This window comes from Pollicipes pollicipes, unplaced genomic scaffold, assembly GCF_011947565.3.
Source record: "Pollicipes pollicipes isolate AB1234 unplaced genomic scaffold, Ppol_2.1 Scaffold_7231;HRSCAF=8579_pilon_pilon_pilon, whole genome shotgun sequence".
Lineage (NCBI taxonomy): Eukaryota > Metazoa > Arthropoda > Thecostraca > Pollicipedomorpha > Pollicipedidae > Pollicipes > Pollicipes pollicipes.
In genome coordinates, this window is record NW_023597034.1 from 46,382,704 (window position 1) to 46,408,016 (window position 25,313).

A 25,313-nucleotide genomic window follows, 5' to 3' on the forward strand; every position below is an offset into this window, starting at 1 on the left:
ATTTTTAAAATGAAATCAGAGCTCGTCGCTGAGTAGATTGATGAATAAATCGTCGAACTTTGCCGCTTATTCAACCTTGAAGGATAACCTGGAAAGGTCGGAATTTTTGACGGACGCTACGGACGTCTTTGACGAACGTCTTCGTATCTAGTATGTTCTGGTGCTTGCAAATTAAAATCGACCGGAATTTTTAAATGATAGCGAGTTCCCTGCCGTTTGAGCCTGAGTTTTACCTTGTGAGGTCACCTGGGGAGGACAGCACTTTTTGACCGTCGCTAATTCGTCGAGTGGTGAACATTTTGATCCTCGGAAGCTTAACATCGGCCGTTAGCTTTTTGGTGGTGTGGAGTTACCCGTGCTTTGAGCCCTAGTCTGACCTTGAAAGGTAACCTTGAGAGGTCAAGACTTCTTGACGGAAGCTTGCTCTTGCTCTTGTGACTATTTTGATATTTGCAAATCTGAAGTTTACCTTTTTCGTTGCATATTTAGTGATATTATCCCTCGTCCTTTGAGGCAGAGTATGATTTTGAAGCGTGACCCTTAGAGATCAATACTTTTTGACGGGCACTAGTCATTTTGCTTGTAAGCATTTTGACATTTGCAAATTTAGAATCGGCGGGTAGTTTTTGGTGATATAAAATTTTTCGTCCGTTGATTTCACCTTGAAACCTACTTGATATTGCAAAATTAACGTCATTTTTGATGATCTCGTGCCACGACTAACGATACAACTCGTTTTTAGAGAAATCAGAACTCGTGTTGAATAAATTGCAGAATAAATTGCCCTTTTCACAGACATATCATGGTCTGGTGAAAATGATCGTGCTCCATGCATGTGCATGCGTAGGCTGTCTCGTTCTCTAGGCCTGCGCACAAGATAATGTATTCACGTACAGAAAATAACACACAGAAGAATCTTAAAATGCAATGCAACGATCTTTTGGAGCGGGTTCCCTACTCCAGGGAGCGACAAAGTTGCACGTCCGTCAATCTAGCAGCAGATTGACTAGATTGACGGACGTCAAAGTTGCGTGCCTCCCGCTCGACGAAATCCTGGATCCACCAGTCATTCTCACTTACTGCTAGCTTCGCGACCGTGCCTCAAAAGTCCCTAAAATTGGTAAAATCGGTTTTTGGGTCTATAATTATTAAACTGCATGTCCTCATCAAATTTCAAGGAGATACAGTGATATCCTCCGGTTAAACTGCCGTGGAAGGACTTATGCCTAGCATCAAAATTTGTGGCAGTAATTCAACACGGTTGTTTGATGGAAAATGTCTCCGGCTCGCCGCAATTCGGCATAACAAACCAATGCGTGGCATATTTATGCGGATTTGTAATGTTAAACTCTGCATCTATTTTACTGAGTCCGTAGCGCTGCAGAGAGGGTGCTAAAATCACACCCCGAAATATTTAGTGTAAGCCACAGCTCGGGGACTGTCCGTTTTTCAGTGAGTGTACCAGCCTGCCCAGAAAGTGAAGTGGAATTGCCTGGTAGGAACTGGCTTTTTGAATACTTCTTATCTGAGAAATTTGACGGATTTTTTTGCAGGAGCAGGTTTGGTATCAGGGTCCTTGTGAGGCATAGGTTTACTAAAGAAATCCAACCAAACCACCCTTTGAGAGTGGTGTCAGTTTGGTGATGGCAGTTCATGGTCCACATTGGTAACTTCCACTGCAATATGGTTCATCAACTGATTCTGTAAGGATGTCAGAGACTATAAGTTCTCTTCTTCTGGCAGGATTATTTGAGGGATATTTATTGCCACCTTCAAAATAATATCATTAGGATATTTTGAGGGCAGATTTTGGCCAAATGCTGGTTTGTCACACTGATGGAATGAGTGCTAATGGAAACATCCATCCTTCCTATCCTCTATCTTGCGTCATCCTGCATCCTCGCAACAGCCTTGTCCGGGGCCGGCTGCGTGCGTCAGCCACGAGTGGGCCGAGAGGGCCGAGAGCCCAGTGGGAAGAGGGACCCTGGACAGGTATGCAGGCATGAGGGGTTAAAGCTCAGCAGTTGGCCCCCAGGCGCATACATGTCTGTCCCATTGTTAACCATTTTCCTTCATCCCATAGCCCTGGAATGATCATGTTTGGCTGAAAGGGGCTATAACGCAAAAACCAGAGTGCTAATGGAATGATGGGTTGCAGGGAGGAGGGGAGGTGTGGTAATGCTGGTTAGTTTAATAAAGGGTGGGGTGAGGTGATGTGAGGTGAGGTGGGCTGAGGTTAAGGTCAGGTTATGTAAAGTTAGCTTGTAGCCATTCCTCCTTCTTTTTGAAAAAGGCATTCACATGGAGAAGGTGCAGGTTGACAAGGTCATGGCAATGGCACAGGGCTGGTAGTGGGTTGGAAGGGTTGTGTCTCTGGAGCATTCAGATGTTCACTTTTATGATAGGTAAAGTTGAAAGGTAAGAGTGAAGCTCTATCTGTTTTATGATCATGTATAAAATATGCTGCCTAAAAGAACCCCTTATGCACAGTGCTCTACAGTAATATAAGGTCCCCACATTTACCTACACTGTCTCAGTGAATTCCTTGGAAGCCAGGGCATGGTGACCAGTAATCATCCAGTCTGCAACAGATGGCAGACTGGTTAGGATATGTGGAGCATGTGTGATCCCGCTTCAAGTGAGGCAGCCAACTTCTCTGCTTAGGGTGTGGGCCAAGTATTTAATGTACTTGGGTACAGGTCTCCAAGATTCACCATTTTCCTGACTGCCTTAGTGTTTACGCCCCAGACTGCAAACAGTAACAGGTTAAGACAAGATGTTGGGACATAGATGAGGTTCAGCTTCAACTTTTGGGTAGCATATACAAGTAATGAAGCAGGAGTTAGTGAATTTTTTTATTAAGAGAATTGTAATAAGTTCTTTATATCTTTGAAATTGAGAACATCTTGGAAAAATGGCCTAATGTGATGGCAAGTATGCTTTGATGCATGTGAGGTCAACAAAATTATCTTCTTATCTGGGTAGTTTAATATGCTACTTGAGCAGGATTGTCTGCTTCAAACATCTTGTTGGCATGTTGCTGTGGTTCACAGACTGGTTTACACATACTCTACTGTTTACTGGCTACCTGTGCTGCTGTGCTAAAGCTAGGTCACTACCAGACAAAATTTACTAACCAATGTTTCTGCATAATATCTTAGTGCTGCAAAAAGTTATGGCATCTAAAAATGCATCTCATGTTTCACAATGTAAAAAAAATGAAATATTACTTCAGTCAGCCACTATGCTGACACTGGATTATCTGACAGGCGTTGTTTGCAGCTGCCCTTTGCAGTTGCTTTACTTATGAAGCACAAGCAGCATAAGCTGGCTTATGGGGCTATGCAATGCTTTTTGTCTGACATCAATCAAAATTGCTTTATCTGTCTGCAGAGTGTATGGGTTTTTTAAGATCTGCTGCATCCATGATAGGACAGGGTACACAAGGCAGGGTAGAAACAGCATCTAACCAACCAAATCAACCAAGTTGATGTTTGATATGCTAAGTGAGGAATGATTGCCCAAAGCTTCTGAAATTTGCCCTTACTATCAATTTTTGCCCCAAACTGTGCCCCAACAACTATTATCAAAATCCACCATGTTTTGCAGGCTGGATGATCAACACGACCTGTGATGTCTTCCAATGTAAGCTAGTTGATCTGAAGCAGTGAGAAATGATCTGCATATATCTCATCATAAGCACAGGAACAATTTCACCATTAACACCTAGTGTCTTTTGAACAGTGAGAGGAGTATCTTTGCTTACAGGCATTCAATGATTGTGCTTTCCTGTTGATTTTTCTGCTGATGTGGTAGAACTAAGGCCAGAAAATTGTCCAGTCACTCATTTAAATGAAGCAAAACTGCTTGTGAAAATATGCTATTCAGCTTGAGATGCTTCTGTTGAAGTGGTTATTTGATCTCTGAATAATATATGAATGGCACCACTTGAGAAATTTTAAGAAAAAAAAAGAGAAAAGCTTTGACTGATCATGGGAGTCTTTGTATTGCAGTGTTGAACTAATGTTATTTATCAATGAAAGCAGCAGGATGGGCCTAACAACACTTGTTTTATGCCACTACTTGCCAGTCCTGGTAGGATAATGATATGGCTGCTATTTGCCCTGACTGGTATAGTCTGCAGCCAGAAGCAGCTGCCCCACCAAAATGGCAGATGATATTGCAGATAGGTCATGCTCTACCAAGTGTTCTGACATGTACTAACTTGCGCCTCAAAGTTCAGTAGATGGTGTGGAATTTCACAATTGGGTGGTCAGGTTTTTCTTGACATGGGTTCTGATCCAGAAATGCATCCAATCAAGTGGCTTGACTTTCATTTTGAAATTGGAAACTGTTGCCACTATTGGATAGTCCTTGGATGCTGGGTACAAACTTTCAAGCAGCACTACTACTTAAACCACAAGTTACACTTCTACTACTGCATACTTCATGTCAGTTTTAGTTGGGGTACAAAGTAGGTTCCATCAATATGAAAGAGTTGTCAGGTCTCAGCAAAGTCCACATTGTTTTTCAGTCATGACATGATTTGTTTGATAAATGGCATTGCAGGCTTTACATGGGCCAGCACAGCATATGGATGGCATGGTCTTGACATGGGATAGCCTGTTCAAGCATTCTTAAGCAGTGAATAGATTTGATGTCATTCCATTGTGAACTTGCTTTTGGGATATTTTAAATCAGGTTATTTGAATGTGGCTTAAGCCATTTTTGGCACTTTCAGACAATTTTTCAAAGAAGCCTGATAGTACATTTCAAAAGAAGTTTGAAACTGATGGTTTTCATGCTGTCCATATGCAATTTGGCTACATAATACATTTGCCACATTGTTATGCATAACCATTGTGCTTAGACAGCACATTATAATGGCACATTTCTTTAAGCATTTTTACCCTTGTGTGCAGAGCACCAACTATTGAGTGGAAAAGTAACCTTAGTACCCAAGGGTGTTTTCCTTGTTGGTAGGCCCAGCAGATCAACTCTGGCATGACTAAGAGAACACTAGCAGGTCAACCTCATAGGCAAATGGTTTGAAGTGGTTGGGGTGAGGTCTGTGCCCCATGAATGGTACTGCATTAGGCTGATCTGACTATCCAACAAATATTGAATTTCAAATGCCTACTGCACAGTGCACATTTCAACTGATCTCAGAAGAAAGGCTTGAACTGTGTGAAGTGGTTATGGTTCAGCGATATAGATGGATAGAGCTGTTCTGAATGTGCTAGCTTTGATATTTTGAGCAGATAAGAGCTGAGCTCTGTTAATTGGCATTCACACAATTAGAGAATGACGGTGGCCAAGCAAATGTCTTTGCAGCCACAGTGTGTGTGTGGCGCGTCAAACTGAGCCCCATCTAAAGTCTCGAGTTATCCGCCCTTTTTCCTCCTTGCTTCATCCTGCGTCCTCGCGACGGCCCACTTCTCAGGGGGCAGGTTGCACGTGCCAGCCACGAGTGGGCAGAGGTGCTCCCTGGTGGAGTCCCGTCTGAGCGCCGAGCACGTGCCGCGTATTGGGATCAGTGTGCAGGCTAAGTCCCGGCGGATGGACCTCAGGCGCCCAGGCGTAGTATTGCCCCACCATTGTCTGTTCACCATTTCACAGCTCTGAAGTGGTCATTACTGAGCGGAGGAGGGCTTTAGCCCAAGCCAAATAAAAAGGCCATAACAGCAAATCTTGTTTCCCCCATTCATGCTGTTCATCCTCAATCCTCGCATGTCTCCGCGCTGAGTAGCGTGCATCAGCCATGAGCGGGCTTAAGCGGCGCTCCCAGCTCTGGCGGCGGCTCCGTCTGACTACCGCTAAGCGGCAGCAGTGCCCAGCTACGCACACCCCTCTGTTCTATCCCACAGCCCTGAAAGGGTCAGTTATTGGCCGAGACAGATTTAATGCCGAAGAAATGTAAAGGACGGCATTGTTGAAAAGCGAAACATTCGCCAAATGCGAATACCAGCCTAGAAGGCCACTTGCACATGGGTTCGCCGCACTCGAATGAGTGTGGAATTGGTTGGTTGTGTGGAGTAGTTTCCGGTGCTCATTTCGAGTTTGTTATGGCCGAAACTGGCAACAGACATTGTCCATGAGCTTTTTAAAGCTCTGAGCAGATCACTGACGTAAAATGACCCAGGCCAGCATTTTGTTTTTTAGGAACATACCGCCTAGCGTAGTCCCTGACGCCTACTCGAATGGTAAAATAGGAGCAGTCTGATAGGTATTTGGCACCTTGACCTTGTAAGGTGAAACAAGGTCACTGATCTCATTGACCTTTTGCTCAGAGCAGGCATCTAGCTTCACGGCGGCTGCATGAGGAAGTCTGGGAGCAAATGACCCGGAAGTGGGCGCGCCCTTAAAACCCCAATTAGCCATCATCAAGTCTGGAAGCACTTGAGACACCAATCTAAAGTTTTGACCTTGTTTGATCCTACTTGATCCCACGGGTCATGACCTAGGAACCTCAGATTGCGGCACGAGTGAATTCACGTATAGGCCAGTCTACCTGCTCAATTTGGTTGTCTTCAGCTGTCTTGGTTTTCGAGATATCAGGGGGTTAACTTGACCCGCACCTGAGCAAAGGGTATCCAACCAGCCACCGGGGCGCGTGTTAAAAGTGACCAAGCATGCGATTTCGGCCAAGACAGCATCGGTAACGTCAACACGACGATTGTAACACGTGCGTGTCCCCAAATTGCAACACAACAATCAAAAGCGAAGCCCTGCGTCGACTTATGCACGGGCATGATTGGGCCTTGTCGCATGTTTGCGAAGTAAATACCCTTGGGGGTGGTGCCCAGGACGAGGTCCACCGCTGCAGGCCTCGTCTGCGTGACGCGCCGCTTTCATATTTATCCGAGGTTTTATATTTACATGCATTCGCATACTCCGTTATGCAAATTTCTTGAAATTATTCGATTCCGGTCCTTATTTTGGCCATAACTCATGTCACTGCCCATATTCTTTGCAATTTGCAACACACAACGTGATTGGTCTTCGAATCTTGCTTGATCGCATTGCATTATTGGGTTGCCAGCTGGCGCCCCATTGGTGCCAGAAATCGTGCTGACGCGACGCCAGACACAACAATGTCATGAGGCTATTTGTATTGACCTTATACGTTTACCTGGCGATGAGGTGGCAGTTTTCGCGTGACTTTTCCATGACGTAAAGGATGTCTGGGTGACCCAGAGATCGTCTGCTCGAAGTAGTCTGCACAAGTTCGTGGGTGTCCAGCTCAGAAAGAGGAGGGTTTTAAGTCTTAAAAAGGACGTGGCTATGGACTGCACTGAACGATTTCAAATGGCTATCTCAGTCCAAAAACCCCACACAAATGTGGAGCACTCCCTTTGATACATTCACAGTTAGCACGGTATAATTCCTCTAGGCAACGCTATCAAGACACTTCATCTATGTCATTAAACACATGGTACCTGTGCGTTCGTAAACACATGGTACCTGGCTGTATGGCTATCTAAGTATGGGCTGAAGAAAAAATCGAGTAAATGACATCCAGATCAGCAGGATAATAATCATGGCCAGAAATCTTGTGTGAGTGAGCCCTGTACTTTAGTTATTATGTGGCAAAAGGGATGACAGGATAAACATCATATAATTATTTGGTGATGGTAGCTAAGATCAGATTGTGGTCAGAATGGACTGTCAGTGGTGGGTCCAGGGCTGGCTAAGCGAAGTGATAATCCCATCACATCCTGATTACATGTGGTATTTATTCTGTACCACGTGTATCATCTTCCATGCGGTTGGTACTCATGTTTTGTGCTTGAAGTTTATGTCGTGGCGTGCTCTCCTATGTAGCTTTATGCCTAGCAGTGTATTTTCTGGGAACATTTTGCCTTTGGTATTTTTCAAACAATATTTATCCTGGCAGTTGCATATACCAGCGCCAACATGACTGGTATTTTCCGTATCACATCGGTGCTGATCTGTACATGGTTCGGGAGCTGAGCAATCCTCCATACATAGCCGCGCCAGAGAGCTGTGGCGTGCTGACGACTGTCTGTAGTTTCAGCCCGCTGAGCGAGCAGCATATGGCCATGCAGTCCGTACTGAACACGGTCCGGAGGGCCGCCCTGGGCGTGGCTGATCAGCTGATTCCTCTGCCGGGGGTGAGTGATAACTCCGACTGCGCACACGGCCTACGCCAGAGCATTTCCATTGGGCGCCCTGTTGCCATTCAGCTATCAGTGACGGGCAACTTTGTCTCTCCGTGGTAAAACGTTTCGAACGAGTCGTGGTCACGAGGGCCCCTCCTCAAGAGTCGCTCCTCGTCGGGGGAAAACACGGACATCCTCGTTTCGGAGAGCATTCGCCATGGCATTGTCGGCGAGGGCATTCCACGATGTCCATCCTCCACAACGCTTTCTCACGCCTTTGTTGGTGTTATAATTGACAAAGCGTGTGGAGGGGTGCTCCCGCGTCGTGAGCTCGTGTCCGTGACGTCACCTCACGGGCCGCAGGAATCCTGCTTCCGAGAGCGTGGCATGCTGACGCCGGACGAATTTGTCGAGTGCGGCGACCAGCTGGTGCACAGCTGCCCCACCTGGTCCTGGCGTCAGGCGAGGCGGCGCACGCCAGACCCTACCTGCCGGCCGACAAGCAGTTCCTCATCACTCGCAACGTGCCCTGCCACCGCCGCTGCAAGCAGGTACCGTCCGGGGCCGCGGGCAGCTGGCCGGCTGGCGAGCCTGGCGGCTGGCTGTCAGTCACCGGCCGCGCCCCGTCAGCGCCGTCGGGGGCGGGATCCGAGCCGGCCGCGCAGCAGATGGCGCTGGGGTGGGAGGTGACGGGCCAGACGGGGGCTCGGCCGCGCCGGGCGACGTCGTGTACGGCCTTGGGACGGATCTATCCGTGCTGCGGCACTGCTCGCCACTTGCGCCTCCGTGTTTCGGCGCTGTTGCGCTGCGCAGTAGTGTCGGCGCCGGCCGTGTGCTGACGGGCGGCCTCCGCCTGGTCGCCGTGCGGTAGTGTCGGTATTGTCCGTGTGTTGACGGGCGGCCTCCGCCTGGTCGCCGTGCGGTAGTGTCGGCATTGTCCGTGTGTTGACGGGTGGCCTCCGCCTGGCCGCCGCGCAGCTGGACCACGACGAGGCGCAGGAGCGGCTGATCGCGCCGCTCGACGGCGAGGACGAGGGCTGGGTGGACACGCACCACTTCAGCACGGCCGCTGCGGGCGAGGAGCGCGCCGCGCGCAGCATGGAGGCCCCAGCGCGCCGCCGCCGCCCGCGCCCGCCGCTGACGACGACGACGACGGCGAGGACTGGCGAGCCGGGCGACATGGAGGAGTTCGAGGAGAGCGCGCTGGATGACGCGGTGGGTGGGCGCGGTCGGACGCTGCTCGGTGCCGTTAGGGCCGGCGTCGGACAGCGGTCCGCTGCACAAGCGATGACGTTAAGTCAGGTGTGAGCTTCGGTAGTGCAGGGAACGCGCTGATAAAGGTTCGCGTTCTAATGGTATTCGTGTTTTTCGCCATGTGCTCGCGATGATGTAAATGCCCCGCTTATGTCATTTTGATCCAGGGTGCATGGACGCCAACCACTAGGAAGGTTATCTACTTCGCTTCTTGATGTCGGCTACGCAAGCCGGCATAGGACCACGCGCTTCGCCAGTTATCCGTGGAACGGGACGATGTTTGAAAATAATGATACGAATTTGTTCATTGCCGTGGAAACAACTTCCAGCTGGGGTGATGCGTGTGAGTCGTTATGAGGACGGGTAGACGCCAGCAAAGTGCGCCTACAAGTCGTGTCTGGTGTGGCTTGTGCCCGTCCCTCGCCATCGGCGGGTGTGACGCTGGCGCTCTCCGGCCTGTGCGGGCAGGATGACGCCGTGGTGCGGACGGTGCCGGTCACCAGCCGGGCGGCCGCCGGCGCCGCCTGCGCCGCCGCCGACGACGCCGACATTGTGCGGACGCGCACGTATCACCTGAACATCACCTATGACAGATACTACCGCACGCCGCGTCTCTGGCTGCAGGGGTTCGACGAGGTCGGTGGGCGAGACGTCGGGCAGCGCCAGCGCTGCGTGGCGCCGGTGGATCAGTCACGTGGCGAGAGCTTATCGGCCGAGGCTGTGTTCGCCCCGCTGGAAGCAGCCACCACTTTGTGCCGCAGGGAGCAGCCAGTGATTTGTGCCGGAGAAAGCAGCCGATAATGTGTGCGCTAATCACGATGCGTTCGAGATTACCGTCATTTAGCGTCGCTGTCCGTCACGGGGAATGCCGGGAAATGCGAAATACTGGGAGTCAGGCTCAAACCTGCCGCTTGCCGCCTGCGGCAGAATTGGATGCTCTAGTGGCGGCTGCTTTCCACGCGGTTCAAGACCGACGTGGAGAGCAGCTGGTGTACTGTTGACGTGAAGGTTTCCAATATGTTGCTGTCGCGCCAGACGCTGAGAGCTGGATTTCTGGCGTCTTCTGTATTTCAAAATAGACAAATCATTCATCCAGCCAATTAATCAAATCAATTAAATCAATAATCAATGTCATGCTATCGGTATTATGCCGGTAGTGTCCTATCTGCAGATTTGCCGTGTGCTGCTCGGTCGCTGTCGCGCTGCTCCGGCGCTGTTGTGCTGTCATGTAGACGTCAGCCCTGCTCCGTCGGCGCCGGCGCTGGGGCTGAGCCGCCGCCTCCGCAACTAACGCGCGCTCCACCCGTGGCAGAAACCGCCAGCCGCTGACGGCCGAGCAGATGTACGAGGACTTCAGCCAGGACCACGCGCACAAGACCATCACCTATGGAGGCGCACCCGCACCTGGTGGGGCCGCCGCAGGCATCCATCCACCCGTGCAAGTGAGCGGCGCCCGCCCACGTCCCGTGCTGAAGTCGCTAGGCCGCTGCCGTGATGTGGGGGGCCCCGATTTAAAGTCGGTTCGTCTGATAGAATGTCGGTCGGGCAGGCGTGTTGTGAGGATAGAGCACAAGCAGGGCATCAGTCTGTCAGAAAATGAAGTGGTGGTGGTTTGCCAACAGGCATCGAAAATGCCTAGGTAAATATTTAAAGAAGCATTGAAGGGCACGATGTTGTATGTGAGTGTTGTAACGCTCACGGTTTGTCGGGCTCATGCCATTTTCAGGTGGTTGTGGACGTGAAGGTAGCTGATCGCCACATGAACTCGGGATCATCTTGAAACAACACAGATTGACATGGGCCAACATTCACCGCAATTCATGTGAAGATATAGGAAGCCTTTTGAGCACAAAGTATCCCCCGTCATTGTTTGCTGTTTGCTCAGTTACGGTGTTTGTAGGATTGTTGCATAATCTTGCGCGTATCGCTCGTTTGAATTAGTATTGTGCTTGCTTGCATGCATGTATTGGTACGGCATACCCGTGGGCCGCGTAATCCCTCGGCAATCTGACCGTTTCGGACTGCCAGATGTGGGTGATACCATTCCCGTCGGCAGGCACGCCGACACCATGAAGAGGCTCGTGGAGACGGCTGAGGAGGGCGGCCGCCAGATCTCCGTCCAGAAGTATCTCATCGTCTTCCTCAAGTTCATGCAAGCCATCATTCCGACCATTGAGTACGACTTCACGCAGAACATCCAGTTGTGAGGCGCGAACGCTGCGGTGGCGCGCGCGGCGTGGTCGGACCTCAGGGGTCTTCGGGGGACGCTGACGGACGGGCGGCGCCGGCGCCGCTGACTGGACCCCCAAGGCCGCGAGGTGGCGCTGGCAGACCGTGGAGGCGGCAGCGCAGCGATGCGGGGCGGACGCGGAAAGCGTTGGAGGGTGCGGAGACCTCGGCCCCCGGGAACGGACTGGCGGAGACGGTCGGCGGGCTGCTCCCTGTGCTCGCGCGTCGCTGGCTGGGTGCGGCCGGGCTCGTGAGCGCCGGCGGCCACCAAGCCCCGCCCGACGTCTGGGGAACGCGTCGCTGCCGTCATAATGCACGGCCACAATGGATGCTGCCGACAGATGCCTCCAGGTTTGCAGTGTCAACGGTATGCAAGTGTTGCTCGTTGTGGTTCTTCCCGCCGATGTTTGGGCCAGCTGCTGTTGTGCTAAGCTTGGATGACAGCACATTTCAGTTACGTGTGGGGGTTTATGAGACCTCGGCCGCACTGGTGTCATGGGGTGTCGGAGCGTGTCTGAAGGTGGCCCGGCGCCCAGCCGTGTCCTCTCTGCCGTCCGTTGCGGCCTGCTTTACCGCTACGCCAGGGGAGCCTGCGACCGGGTGCTTCACGCCGCTGGGGGAGGGGAGGGAGCGGGCGGCGACCGCCATTCGATTGCGAGGCCCGGTGGGTGGGTCTGTGCTCTGGAGGCCCTCTGACGCCCACTGGTTCTCCATAACGTGGTATCGTGGCTTCCGGCGATTCAGCCCGCTCTGGCCCTGCCCGGCTGAGCCGGCGCGCTGCTGGGCCGCGCCGCTCTGCCTGCTCCGACTGTGATGATTCAGAGCGACAAGATCTGCGACCGAAATACAGCTTGCATGATTTTGTCCGGATCGTTGTGTGTGTGTCTGTGTGTCGGGCGGTGGTGCCTGACCATGGCGGGGCCTCCCAGCTGTTTCAAGGCGCGCTTTTACAAGGTTCCATCATAGTCAGGATTTTCACGGATTATAATCGCGGCAATCACAGGGTTATGTTAACTCAAATGCCAACCGATAAAAGGAGTGCTTTTACTCGCGGCTGGTAGTTAAGCCTGTTCCAAATTGGTTTCTGTCAACCTCTGGTGTGCGTGCCTGAAACTGGCAACACGGGCATAAGCTGACAAAAACTCTGAATATCATGATCCCCTTCAAAATTGCAGGCATTTCATTAAACTGGGATCTCAATACCTTCAGTTCAGTGGGTGTAATAACGTGCCACTCTGTTTTCTGAGCAGGAATTTGTCCTTAAGATGTTGGAGAATCGCTAAAGATAAGTATTTCACCACCCTGTTTAAAAACGACATATTCGGAGTTGCGTCTGACGTAGCATAAGGGTTAGCATCGGACCCTACATACCCGCACCCACGCACGCACGCACGCGCGCGCGCATGCACAAAACAGGCAGAAAAACATCAGTGGTATATGCTTTATTGTCACGTATTGCGATTACATGATTGTGCTAGAGACACGCCACCTTCCCTGGTGCGGGCACCCATTCAGCGACAGTGTCAGCTGGACGCCGCCTCTCACATCCCACCATACAGCTGCGGCCGGCGCCGACTTGGTGGCGCCCACCTCCCCGACAGGTGGCGCGCCCTACCAAACGCCCTGGCGCCCGTCTGCCACGGCCGGCAGCTGACACAGATTGCATCGCTCTCGGCTCAGAGGTTGCGGTGCTAATGCTGTACCTGTTTGAATGTAGTGCTGCGGCTTGGGCGATGCCCACGCCGGGGTAGACTTTCTTTCTGAAAGCTTGAGAGACGAAGCGCAGTGTTCGCAAGAAGGCAACATGGGTATTGATTTAATATAGTGCGGCGCAGCTTTCATTTCCAGAACTGGGTACGCTTGCCAGCGACGAAGATACGATAAGCCGCCGCCCAGCTCGTCAACTGCACTCAGTATAAGCAGGTGACTACCACTGGTGCGCACCGGTGCGGCCGACGGCAAAGAGCCAGTCGCCGCCGGTGAGCCTATTCCTGTGTCATCAGTGAAAAATGTTCGCTGTCCGACACCCACACGCTAGTTACGAACAGGCATTCCGCTCACGCGGGCACTCACCACGGATCATCACGCTCCGAAGGCACCAGTTTATAAAAATAAGGACCACGAGGGCGCGTTGCTGATAAGACGCGAGTGAAGGCACCCTAAACTGTGGTCAAGCGAGGTCTGGCGCAGTGCTGACGGACACGACCTGATGCTCGCTCCCTACCGCGTTTGTGGATTATGAGGCACGAGTGTGTGCATATCAGTCAGGCACTGCACACAGCTACGACACTGCACCATGTGACAATCTCGCACATAGCAGTGTTCGCGTTATCCGACGATGCATCGGACTGCAAATGTCATATCAGAGTCGAAGACGGCCATTCCACGACACAAAACGCTCAGTAAACTGTCACACTGCCACACTCGCCACACTGCCACTGCCACACTCGCAAGACCGGCGCACCACGAGGACCAGCCTGCCTACGCGAGCTCCTCGCGCGTCCAGCTGACCTGGGTCGCGTCATCCAGTCGAGGCGCAGCGCTGAACCGAGCCACCTCCACGACGCACGCCTGGCTGAGCGGCAGGAGAGGCAGCCGGAGGCGCGGGCCTGGGCCGAGCCGCTCTACGTCGGACGCCTGACGACGCGGCGAGAGGGACAGCCGGGGGGCGCGGGCCTGGTTAAGTGTAACACCGATCGCTCCTTGCGCGGTGCCGCGGCGCCGCCTGCTCGCGGTCTGGGCCGCCCGCGCCCTCTGCTGGGACCAGCGGAGCCGGCGCCGGCCTTCGCCTCCCCGCGTGGCCTCAGCGCCGTCTGCTCCGGCACATCGAGCCGCGCTAGACGGGCACCAGCTCCGCGTGCTCCGCCTGCGTCCGGCCGAGCCTCGGTCTTCGGCCTGCTCTGCCCTGTAGGCGCGTCCGACGCGGGCCGCACGGACTGGTGTACGCCAGGGCACCCCATCACCAGCCCGGCGGCCATCAGTAGCACGCCGGACAGGTAGAAGCTGTAGGTCGTACACCAACATGTAGTCGAACAGCATTCCTGTGACAGAAACCGGCCGGGCTTCTGTCAGAGGGCGCGCGGCGCCAGCAGATATCCTACACATGCCCCTGAGTTTCGAGAGCACGACAGGGGCGAGGGTGGAAGCACTTGTCAGAACCAAAGGCCGTGCTGCACTATGTGGGGTACCACATGGAAGTAGTGAAGGCTGGTGCCTAAGTCGTGCAGAAGTTGAAGGGGCGATGTGTGTAACGTACGTGCGGCTTTTAGAAGAAACTTGTGCGATCAGTGGGATTCGTGCTTTAATAACCCCACACCTGATACCCACGGGCTGCAAAACCTACGAAGTTGGTGAAAGTTGCGCAAAAATCTATACATATCAAGAAAAGACGAAGAAATCATAGTCCGTTCTAATTCCAGGTTTTGACATTACTCTTCAGCAGCATACGTGGAAGCAGCCGTCGCTCCAGCCTGGAGGTTGGAGCAGTTGCACCCAATACGGCGATACAATGGTCGACCACCCACCGGCAACGGGTCCTCCTAGCATAGAGCCGGCGCCTTCGAACAGCAGGAGAAAGCCGTAGCCAATGCCGAGGCGCTGGTCACCCACTAGTCGGATGATGATGTCAGGAAGGAGGGCACCCAGACATGAGCTGCAGAAGCCGAACACGCTGGCACACCACGCAGAGCGCTGCCGAACACAGAACACAACGGTCAGGGGACAGGTCCAAAATGCAGCAGAACACAGAACTCAGCAGTCGGGGGATGGCGGTGCCGCCGCCGCCGCCGAACATAAGCACAGACGTCAGGAGAAAGACCGATCACGCTCCCGAGCATAGATCACAACACAACAGCTTTGTTCCGTTTTGCAGAGAACACGCACAAACTTGTGAGGGCACGATTGACACGCTGCCGAAACACTGGGTAAACTGGTCAGGAGACGGCAACGACAACCCCTCCGAACGCATTTATCAAAAAGTTATAAGACAAGAGCTAAAATTATGCGTCACAACGAGCACAGTGATCAGAGACTTAGAACTGATCGCACTGCCAAATACAAAACGCGGCGGTCGGGAGTGGGGTAGTTCGTGGCATGCGTCGGGGTGGGAGAGAATCCGTCGAAGAACGCAAAGCCTTTTTGCTGCTTCAGTGCTGTTAGCGCCTTTTTGGTAGTGGTCAGAGCAGACGGCTAAGTACCAAACGCAGAGGTCAGCAACGAACATAGTACGATACAACAAAGGAAAATGGAGAATTCCCCTTTCGCTAATCATAAGACAATGATAGCCCTATTCTTATTATGTGCCCATATCATGCGGCAGCCAGGGACTTACCAGAAGCCCGCTCGGCTACCTAATTGCGCTTAAATTAAGATTGCGTGTAGAATACTAAGGCCTCTCACGATGTTTTTTTCAAGAGTGACCATCCGGTATCTCCGGCAGCCCTTCCAAATATCGCATGACCAGGGCCGATCGGAATGAGGGCTCACCGATGACGCTGTTGGAGGCGGGCATGAGCAGGGTAGCGATGCCGGACCCCACGCTGGACACCATGTAGACGAGAATGGTGGTCATGCGTGGGAAATGACAGACCACGCCGTGCAGGACCCGGCCCACCTGTCGGCCGGTAACAGCTGTCAGCCCAGAGGCCGCGACCAGTGCACATCCGAGCTAGCACCCAGAGCGCCGCGCTCTGCGCGCACTGTCGAGCGAGCAGGCCGGCAGGCTGAAGCTCTGCGGTCACTTTCAGGCGAACAGGCCGGCAGGCTGAAGCTCTGCGGTCACTGTCCGGCGAACAGGACGGCAGGCTGAAGCTCTGCGGTCACTGTCCGGCGAACAAGGACGACAGGCTGAAGCTTTGCGGTCACTGCCGGGCGAACAGGTCGGCAAAATGAAGCACACACTGCTGTTGATGCCTTGCATTAGGGTTTGCCTTGTGCGTGTGAGGCTGAGCTTACATTTGAACAATACTGCGTGTGTGTGTGTGTGTGTGTGTGTGTGTGTGTGTGTGTGTGTGTGTGTGTGTGTGTGTGTGTGTGTGTGTGTGTGTGTGCCCTTTTGTTAGCATATTTCCTATGGCATCCTCTGCCCCTCGCGATACAATTGGAGGCGATTCCTACTCGGAATGGCAACCTAGGACGCTGCCTGGAAGGCAGCCAGCCAGCAACGGGTCAGCAGGTTTACATGGCGTTTGCGCACGTAGACTGGGGCAGAAAAGCAGCTCAGGGTCCTTTAGAGCGGACATGTCAAAAGTGCAAAGAGAATATCGATAAAAAATCATTTAGGGGAAAAGCGCCTGCGCGGAAGAAAAACAAGTGGTCCTTTAAGACTGGCATCTCATGTTTCAAAGTGCCACGACAATGTTCAAAACAAGTCCGTTAAGGGGCGAGGCGTCCAGGTGGAAGGGCAGCACATGGCCCTTGGTCATAACATCTCACGTTAAAAGCGCGAAGAGACTGTTCAAAACAAAGCCTTTAAGGGGGCAAGGCGTCTGGGTGGAAGGGCAGCACATGGCCCTTTGTCATAACACCTCACGCTAAAAGCGCGAAGAGATTGTTCAAACGAGATCATATGCAGCGGGAATCCCCGGGAAAGCCAACTGGCGGAGCATCAAAGCAGACCAGCATCCAACGCAGCGTACGCTCCCACGCTGTGAAACGTAAAAGTCCGTCAGAGGACGGCCAAGAGGGGCTGAGGAGACCACAGAAGCAGCCCTACCAGACCCGCAGGTGATCTCGGAGTCTGAGCCCGAACCAATCAGAGCGGAGTGAGACCGCCATGGGCAGAAATTTCGGCTAGACCTCGTCCGGTGCAGGTCCATCACCACGCGCCCTCCGAGGGCTTGTGTCCATCCAGAACCCAAGAAATGGCGCGTGCAAGTCGAAACTGGAAGTGCGAAGTGGAAGTGGGAACAAAGGAACGCGTGGCCGGAACCTGCGAAGAGGGGCCTAGGGAACAAAACCAGGGAAGCGTCACATTAGGGGGGGGGGGGGGGGCACCCCCACTCGGGCTCTCTCAGCAGACGGAGGCCCGACCAGCATTTTGCAATCGACAACAGTAGCCACCAACATGTGAGTAGAGGATCCGGGGACGAAAGCTGAAGGATGCAGTCCGCTCCCTAACGTCTGCCCTCCCCAGCCATGTCTCTCTCGTTGGACCGGCGAGAGGGGAACGTAGCCGGCTAAGCATCCAGCCAGGGCCTAGCATACATGCGATGTGAGTTAGCGTCGTGTGCGTTGATGCTTCAATTTGGGCTCGATTATGATGCCTTAGGCGCTAGACCAGGTCGTAATTTTAAGGGAGAAAGCAAGGAAAGCAAAGTGAACAATGAGCGCGATGGAAGCAAGCACAAATCAAGTAATTTATTCAACCCTGATAATGCACATCAGTTAATTACGCAGCCTTCACGAGTCCACGTAGAAAAAGGGTAAGAAATTATGGACTTCGCGCTGTGTAATGTACTACTTAATTTCCGATGTGCACGACTCGTGACGCAACGTTGAAAAAACGTACATTGTTATGCATACTTTGCCACGGATCAGCTAATTTAAAAATCATACCATGTGGACGCAGACCGAGCATAAAATAGCTCTTCAAAAGCTGCCTCAATGGCATACGGCATCAGTCTGCATCTGATAGGATTACAAGATATGTCAATATTCACGGGTAATTAGCAAATCATCAGATATTCAACAGTGAGTGGTGATGGACTCCGACAGGAAAAAAACAATATATTTTATTCACAAGTTTAGAATGTGTCACAAACTAAGGCACCGCGATTTCCTTGAGTGAGTGTCTTGAACGGATAACTGTTTTAAGTTTGGCCTTTCTTTGAGACATGCTAATCATTTCCATTCTGAACCTGACAACAGCATTCCTACCTAGGCAAAACCTAATATATTTTCAAATGTGAGATAACCGCAGGACAAGGTGTGAGTAATGTTTAAGTGGCCAAAACTGCTCCGTCAACGACCTGCTATAAAAAGAGATCAAAAGTGGACTTCACCCTTTATCTAACCATAGAATCAGAACACCTACGGTCTCTGTGGCTGTGTGTGGTTTTTAGAAAAAAAATGCAAAATTGCACATGGTGTTGCATTCATTCCCTCGCAACGTTATAAACACTTGAAGCTATCTTACACCCTGTGAGACTTTGACACACACTACACCTTGTGACAAACACTTACAGCTGTGTTACACCATCTGGAAGTCATCATCCTGTGTCGATTCCCCAGTACACCTCCACTTGCATGGCTCCAGCCACGCTGTGCCCTAGGACTAACCAACTTCAATATGCACGGCCCGGGATCTGGCAACGGCTGGGGCTGTGGCCGTACATATACTAAATGTGGTGGCAAATCAGGACCACACACAGCCATGCTGAGTCTGCCGGGGCAAAAGGCCGCCGGCAGATGTACACCTGGCTACCCACTGTTGAGCGCCATTCTCCCGATCCCTCCATGGATAAAACCTGATATGATGTGCCGCTACCGATGACTTCTTGGCAGACATCTGTAAGTGGGCTAGCTTTGGCATGCCCCGCGGGGACTCACCAGGTTGGAGACGCCGACGATGGAGAAGATCAGGCCCGAGTTGGTCCTACGCTGAAGAGACCTGACGAGACTGGCCAGCGCACCGAGATGGACGTACACGATCACCAAGCCAAAGCAGTAGAGGAAGTTGTTGGAGCACAAACGTCAAGAATGGAACTGACTTCATGATTCCCAGGTTCTCCTTTAGCTCGATGAGGTAACCCTCTGGAACATTGTACCGAGTCTGTTACGCTGGAATTGAAAACAGCGAATAAAAACCCAACATTGATAAGTGGCTCCCACACATCAAGAAAGCCAGCGCCACGGTTTTAGAGACCGCGTTTACATAGCACATACGAAATACTGCCAGATGGGCATGAAACTTTGCTAAGGTAACCAGACGTGTTGCCCGGCGTTAGCTTGCCTTGAGTGGGACGATGTGTTTCTGGACCGCATAGTTTTCAGTAACACATCGTCGCGCACTTTGAAAGCACCCTTGCCGTTTCCCGATACTTTGATAAGCAACACCTTTTTAACAACAGCTTTCCCACCAATGGCACCATCAATCGGATACACTGACAGTAGCTGCCACAGGCGCCCGCCCCGCCCTGCGCGAGGTCTGTAAGGTTTACAGTTCGAAAATAACGCGCATGCGTGCTCCCCCGCCTTTTGCGTCCGAGGCAACCAATCAACCTTTATTTGACAGTATCACTAAATCTGCCGACCCAATCCGCGTTGAGCAAAGCCAATTTCAACACAGCTCGATGCGTTTCGAGCTTCGTCTCACGTATTTCGTGGTTTGGCTGCCATGCATTGCCGTATGTGAAGGGAGATATCATTAACGTAAGTAACGACATTGATAGTCGATGATTACTAGTTCCATAGTAACAGCGTTGCGATTGCCAATCACGAATAACACAGCACCAGCGTACCATCTTTACGCACCAAAGATACCGTGAGAACAGTGCAGAAAAGGTTGCCACTGTGCTTTGGCTATACATACACGAACAAGACAAAGAGAGTGTCCCCATTGTGTGGGGTTTCGAACTGAAGAAACCATCTTGAGATCATTCGATATAGCGTACAGCCCTGCCCTTTTCAACCTATGCCCGGTCGGGTGGTGCCCGGTGGAATATTGGAATTCTGCGTCAAAATGCCCATTCAAACCGACTATTTTGAGCTCAAAATGTGTTTTGCAGAAGACACACATAAAGGTAGGTGTATAACCTAGGCCAATGTTATGTGCCCTGAGTTCGTATTATAACTTTGCATGTGAGTCAGTATTTTACCTAATATATTGACACCAAAACCACACAAAAATATGTATACCATTGCCATTGCTTATGAAAAAATGGCCAGGAAATAGCCTGCGATTCGGTGACTGACCGTATTTTCCGTGAAATCTGAAGAAATTCAAACTGTAGGTACCACTGTATTCTGATAGCGTAGCAAATTGAGCGATGAACAAATAGCATTCAAAAAAGCTACCTGCGGTTAAAAGCTTGTTAGAGGTTGATCTATTTGACTCCGACCTAGGTCACTGATGTTAGTAGATAAGAGCTTGATTTTTACATAGAGGATGCTGAATTGATGTTGAAAGGTGCTACAATTTCGTGCTGCTGTGATTCTTGGCGTTGACTTATGCTCGAAAACCATAAATGACAAAAACCGAAAAGTGCGGAAGTCGGCTTCTCGCCGGCCGGGCGGGGTCAAGAAACTAAAACCATTTTAGTTTTCTAGCATCACACCCGCAAAAAATGTGAAGGCTGATTCGGAGAGACTTTTTAAGGTCACCCAAGCATCCATGACGTCAGACAAATGCTGCCATTCCACTTGCCATGCGGCGATCAAGGCCAAAAAATATAATTGTCGAGCCTTTCATGTCTGGTGTTCGTGAGCACGATATCTAGATATAGCGGTCGTCAATTGGCTATTAATCAATGTTGTGCAAGCTGCATGACACAATCGAACAATGACATATTGAGGAAAAGCATTACTAAACAGAGAAATTGTGCTGCCTAGACCAGCCTTTTCCACATAAAAGCATGCCAGCTGCGATAAGTGAGGTTATTTCATCCTATCTGATGCTTGCTTCATTATCTTCAAATGTGGAACATTGCGCGTTAGACTGGGAAAACATAAAGGAAGCTTCTTGCATAGACCCCGCTACCCCATCATTTGATGCCTACTTATCTACATTTCAATTATATCATAAGTCCTGCGCGATTATGCTTAATGCATCACACCCACATAGCATTTGTATGTATGCATATATATATATATATATATATATATATATATATATATATATATATATATGTATATATATATGCATGTTTTTTATCGTTTCCAAAGATTCGGAACTGATGTTATAATTCATGAAATGTCATGATTCAACGTGTTCCCACGTTCTCTTACTCTGGAAGGCACTGGCATTCCTTTTCTCGATGGGCTTCATCAGGGCTCCACAGACAGTCAGAGTTCCCAGCACGATGCTCGCGATGATGAGCAGCACCATCCTCCACGTGTACACCTCCATCAGGGCCCTGAAGAAAGGTGGTCCCAAACAGAACTAGATAACGCTGCAATATACGGAATAAATATGTTGACCAAAGTACCTAATATGTACCGGAAATTGAATCTCACTAGATTTGGCAGGATTTTGAGAAAAAAACAAAGCAGTTAATGCACTTTAACGGGAACGGGATTGATAAGACCTCACTGGTATGATGATGGATGGCGAGAGGCTGCTGCGCTGATGATGAGTGGTAAGACACGACGGGCTTGATCACGGATGATAAGACACCACTGGCCTGATGTTGAATGAAAAGACATCACTGGCCTGGTGGTGGATGGGGGACACTACCAGCCTGATGATAGATGGTGAGACACCTTCCGGAATGATCATGGGTGGGGAGGCACTACTGGCCTGACGACGGATGGAACGATGGTAATGAGTTCATGCCAGGTGAGACAAACGTCAATGCCTGATGGAAGGACGAGAAGACGACGCCGCCGCTGCGGATCCCGGAGTCGTACATGCTTTACGACGAGGGAGGGAGGGCACCGACCTGATGACGGGCGGGAAGACGAAGCCGCCGAGGCCGACGCCAGAGACAGCCAGGCCGAGCGCGATGGTCCGCCGCTGCTCGAAGTACTCGCTGACGATGACCACTGTCGGGATGTAGGCTAGGCCGAGGCCGATCCCTGCAACACGCCGCAGTCACCGCGTGACCTCGCCAAGCCGGTGGCTTTCGCGGAGCTCATGCGGTTCCAAGGCTGGGCAAATCCGCTGCACACGGCAGACGGCGTGGTCTCGCCGGAAATTCCTCGGAAGCATGCTTGAGAACATGTGCACAAAATCAGGAGACATGCTTGAGGACAGCTGCACCATATTGGGTGATATCACGCCGACACGGTGGCAGGGCTCTCCATCGAGGTATGCTCAGCTTCAGGCCAACCAGGATCAGCAATGGGTTCGTCTGAAATAACAATCATTCGGCGTGTATGCCAAGATTGGGCGTGATAAATGAGTCCCGAAATGCCTTAGGACTTGCGGTGAGCTCTAAAGAGATCACGCTCTAAAAATCTTACATGCGGACTTAAAGATCATGCTTTAAAGCGCATGACAGAAAAGGGCTTCAAGTGATAGTCAACCGTATCTAACACGCGTCCATGCATTTATCCGTGCAGCACCGTCAACGGACGCGTGCACCTGCACCAAACCCGGCGTCAGTGGCAGCCGCCAAAGCTGGTGCACACCGGATCATCTCCCCATCCAAGCACATCAGTGCTGGCGCTGCACAGGAATTGAATAACGGCCGTCTCTGGTGGCGGCTGGCTGATTGGCAGTGAATCACTTGCCCGGAAGAGGTCAATTATTGTCGTTGTCGGCGGCTGGGTGCCTGGTTGCCGACTGAGGGCGTGGCGGTATTTCAAGCAGGCCAGTGAGCAGCTGAAGTTATGCCGGACAAAATCGGTTGCTACTTAATTCTTTGTGTATGTGGACTTGATAAGCTTCCGTGAAACATATGCTCTCAGTATGAATGATCTCAGGCCCACCGTAACACGCTAACTGGAGGGCGGGGCGAACACTACTTTAGCCTCTCCCAATGTTGGTTTGACCCAGTTTGACATTTTTACCCATTCTGCTGGTAGGAGAGTCGCCACAGGTTTTCAGCTGGCGGGGGGGGGGGGGAGGGGGACAGGGTCTTCCATGGGTCTCACCGGGAGCCTCCAGCGAAGCACTGTATTCAAGATGAGGGGCACTGAAGATGTGTGCCCCGTTATTAAATTGTTGCATTATCATACTCAAGCAAGTAAATGTCGACAGTCAAAAATATAGGTTGTGGATCTTCTAATTACTCGACAAAGGGCTTCGTTAAGCTAAAACAGGGCCTCCTGCTACAGAAAAGAGCCTCCCTAAGCAAAGATGGCCCTACTAATCCGGGACAAGAGGCTCACGATTCCCCCAGGGGCCTCCAGATCTAGCCAAGAAACCTCGACAGCCCAAAACGGGACATCCTGATCCCAATCGACGGCCAGCTGATGTTGGAAGGGCATCCTGTCCCAGAAGTGAACCCCCTGAATGTAGAGGGTGCGTCCCCAACCAGAACAGGGGCCTCCCAAGTTGTAACGGGGGCCTCCCGAGCCAGCAAAGTGGCCTCCTTAATTCAACAGTTGGCCTCCTGATCTAGAGTACTGGCTACCTTATTCACAAAGGTGACTTCAGGACCTAGGAGATCGGTCTCTTGATGTAACAAAAGGCCTTCTAAGCCTGATTTATTACTCTGTATTTCAGTATTTTAGCAATGAGGCCTCCTGAATCTAAATTTGGTTATTCTTTCTCATGGTTGCAATGCCCTTCGTTGGAGAAAAGGAGAATCCCGAAATATTTGGCAACCGAAGCATTCTCTGCCCCCTCTGCCTCTCCCCCTGCTGCGCCACCCCTGCCTGCTGATGTATAACGGTTGGATGCGGTACGCAGCGCGACGAATCCAGCCTGTTAAAGCACGGGTCGTGGGCTGCGTAAGCGCGCATGCGGAGTGTGTACCCGTGGCTCAATCAGCTGGAGCGCCTGCCTCTGAGCCTACCGTGGCGGGGTCGGCGAGGTCGGGTCGCTTTAGTGCTTGCCTGGTATGTGGCCAGTGGCAGCAGCCGCTCAAGATCAGATGAGGTCAAACGGCGGAGTAGACCGGGCCGGACATTGGGGCAGTTCGCTATTGGGGCCAGTTAAATTTTCGCTACAAAAACCGGCCGCTGAGCTGGAATATCATGATCGGATGGTGGGGTGAGGACTCACGCAACAAGCTGCGCTTAGCTTGGGAGCTGATTCCAGAGATATGTTCGATCAAAATGTTTGGGTTATTTTTGTTTAAAGCTTACCAGACTTAACAAGCGCTCGGGTGGGGGAGGGATCACTTTGACCCCTCACCCCAGAAAGTATTTCTAAAATGGTACGGGCGAGCCGCGCGTAACTTTACATAGTTGTAGGCAATGGACTGATGAATCTTTTGATATAAAACTTGGATGTAACTTGTAACGCTGGCCTATCGGAGGTCAAAATCAGGCTGTTGCTGTCAGCGAAGGCCGCTCTGAGGAAATCGTTTAAAGCCTCATATATCTGTTATGTTTTCTCTGGCAAAACTCTAACTGAATGCAGAATCATAACGGATTCCATGGATCTAGGATCAGGTATGAAGGTCAGACCGAGGTCAACATCAATCTGCTTTTACACTGAATCTTGCTTAACCGGGTAGTCTCTGGTACTAATTTTAGAGTTATTAACACAGTGACCACAACAGATATGTTCCATGGACTTTATAAACGTCAGAATAGGTCACTGAACTAAAAGGACTCAGACAAACATTTCGATAGCAGGAGCATACCGTCCAAGGTAATCCCTGAAGCTTATTTGAATGTCAAAATGGTAGCAGTTTTTGTATTTTGGTCATCTTGACCTCCAAATGTTCAAAGAAGACCAATGGCCTTAGATGAACACCATTGACCTTGTTCTTACAATACGCATCTAGGTTCACAGCGTTTGCGTGAGGAGGTGTGGAACACTTTGGACGCCGGTCTGGAATTTGACCTTGTCTGACCTTATTTGACCCCAAATTTATCACCTAGTAACCTCAAATTTTGATAACAGCGAGCTCACATACGGGGGGGGGGGGGGGC

At 51.2% G+C, this 25,313-nt stretch overlaps 1 protein-coding gene and 1 pseudogene across 1 annotated transcript in view; one reads left to right on the forward strand and one right to left on the reverse strand.

Moving 5' to 3' along the window:
- Nucleotides 1–1,296: 1,296 nt before the first annotated feature.
- On the forward strand, nt 1,297–11,669 carry LOC119110648 (ubiquitin-like-conjugating enzyme ATG3; annotated as a pseudogene).
- A 2,418-nt stretch (nt 11,670–14,087) lies between these two features.
- Nucleotides 14,088–25,313, reverse strand: part of LOC119110190 (monocarboxylate transporter 14-like) — a 28,453-nt gene continuing 17,227 nt past the window's right edge. Inside the window, 10 exon segments of the mRNA XM_037233927.1 lie at nt 14,088–14,243; nt 14,570–14,614; nt 14,616–14,647; nt 15,131–15,282; nt 15,284–15,296; nt 16,092–16,218; nt 19,155–19,215; nt 19,298–19,358; nt 21,552–21,679; nt 22,205–22,340. Of these exon segments, the coding sequence (XP_037089822.1) occupies nt 14,088–14,243; nt 14,570–14,614; nt 14,616–14,647; nt 15,131–15,282; nt 15,284–15,296; nt 16,092–16,218; nt 19,155–19,215; nt 19,298–19,358; nt 21,552–21,679; nt 22,205–22,340 (911 nt within the window).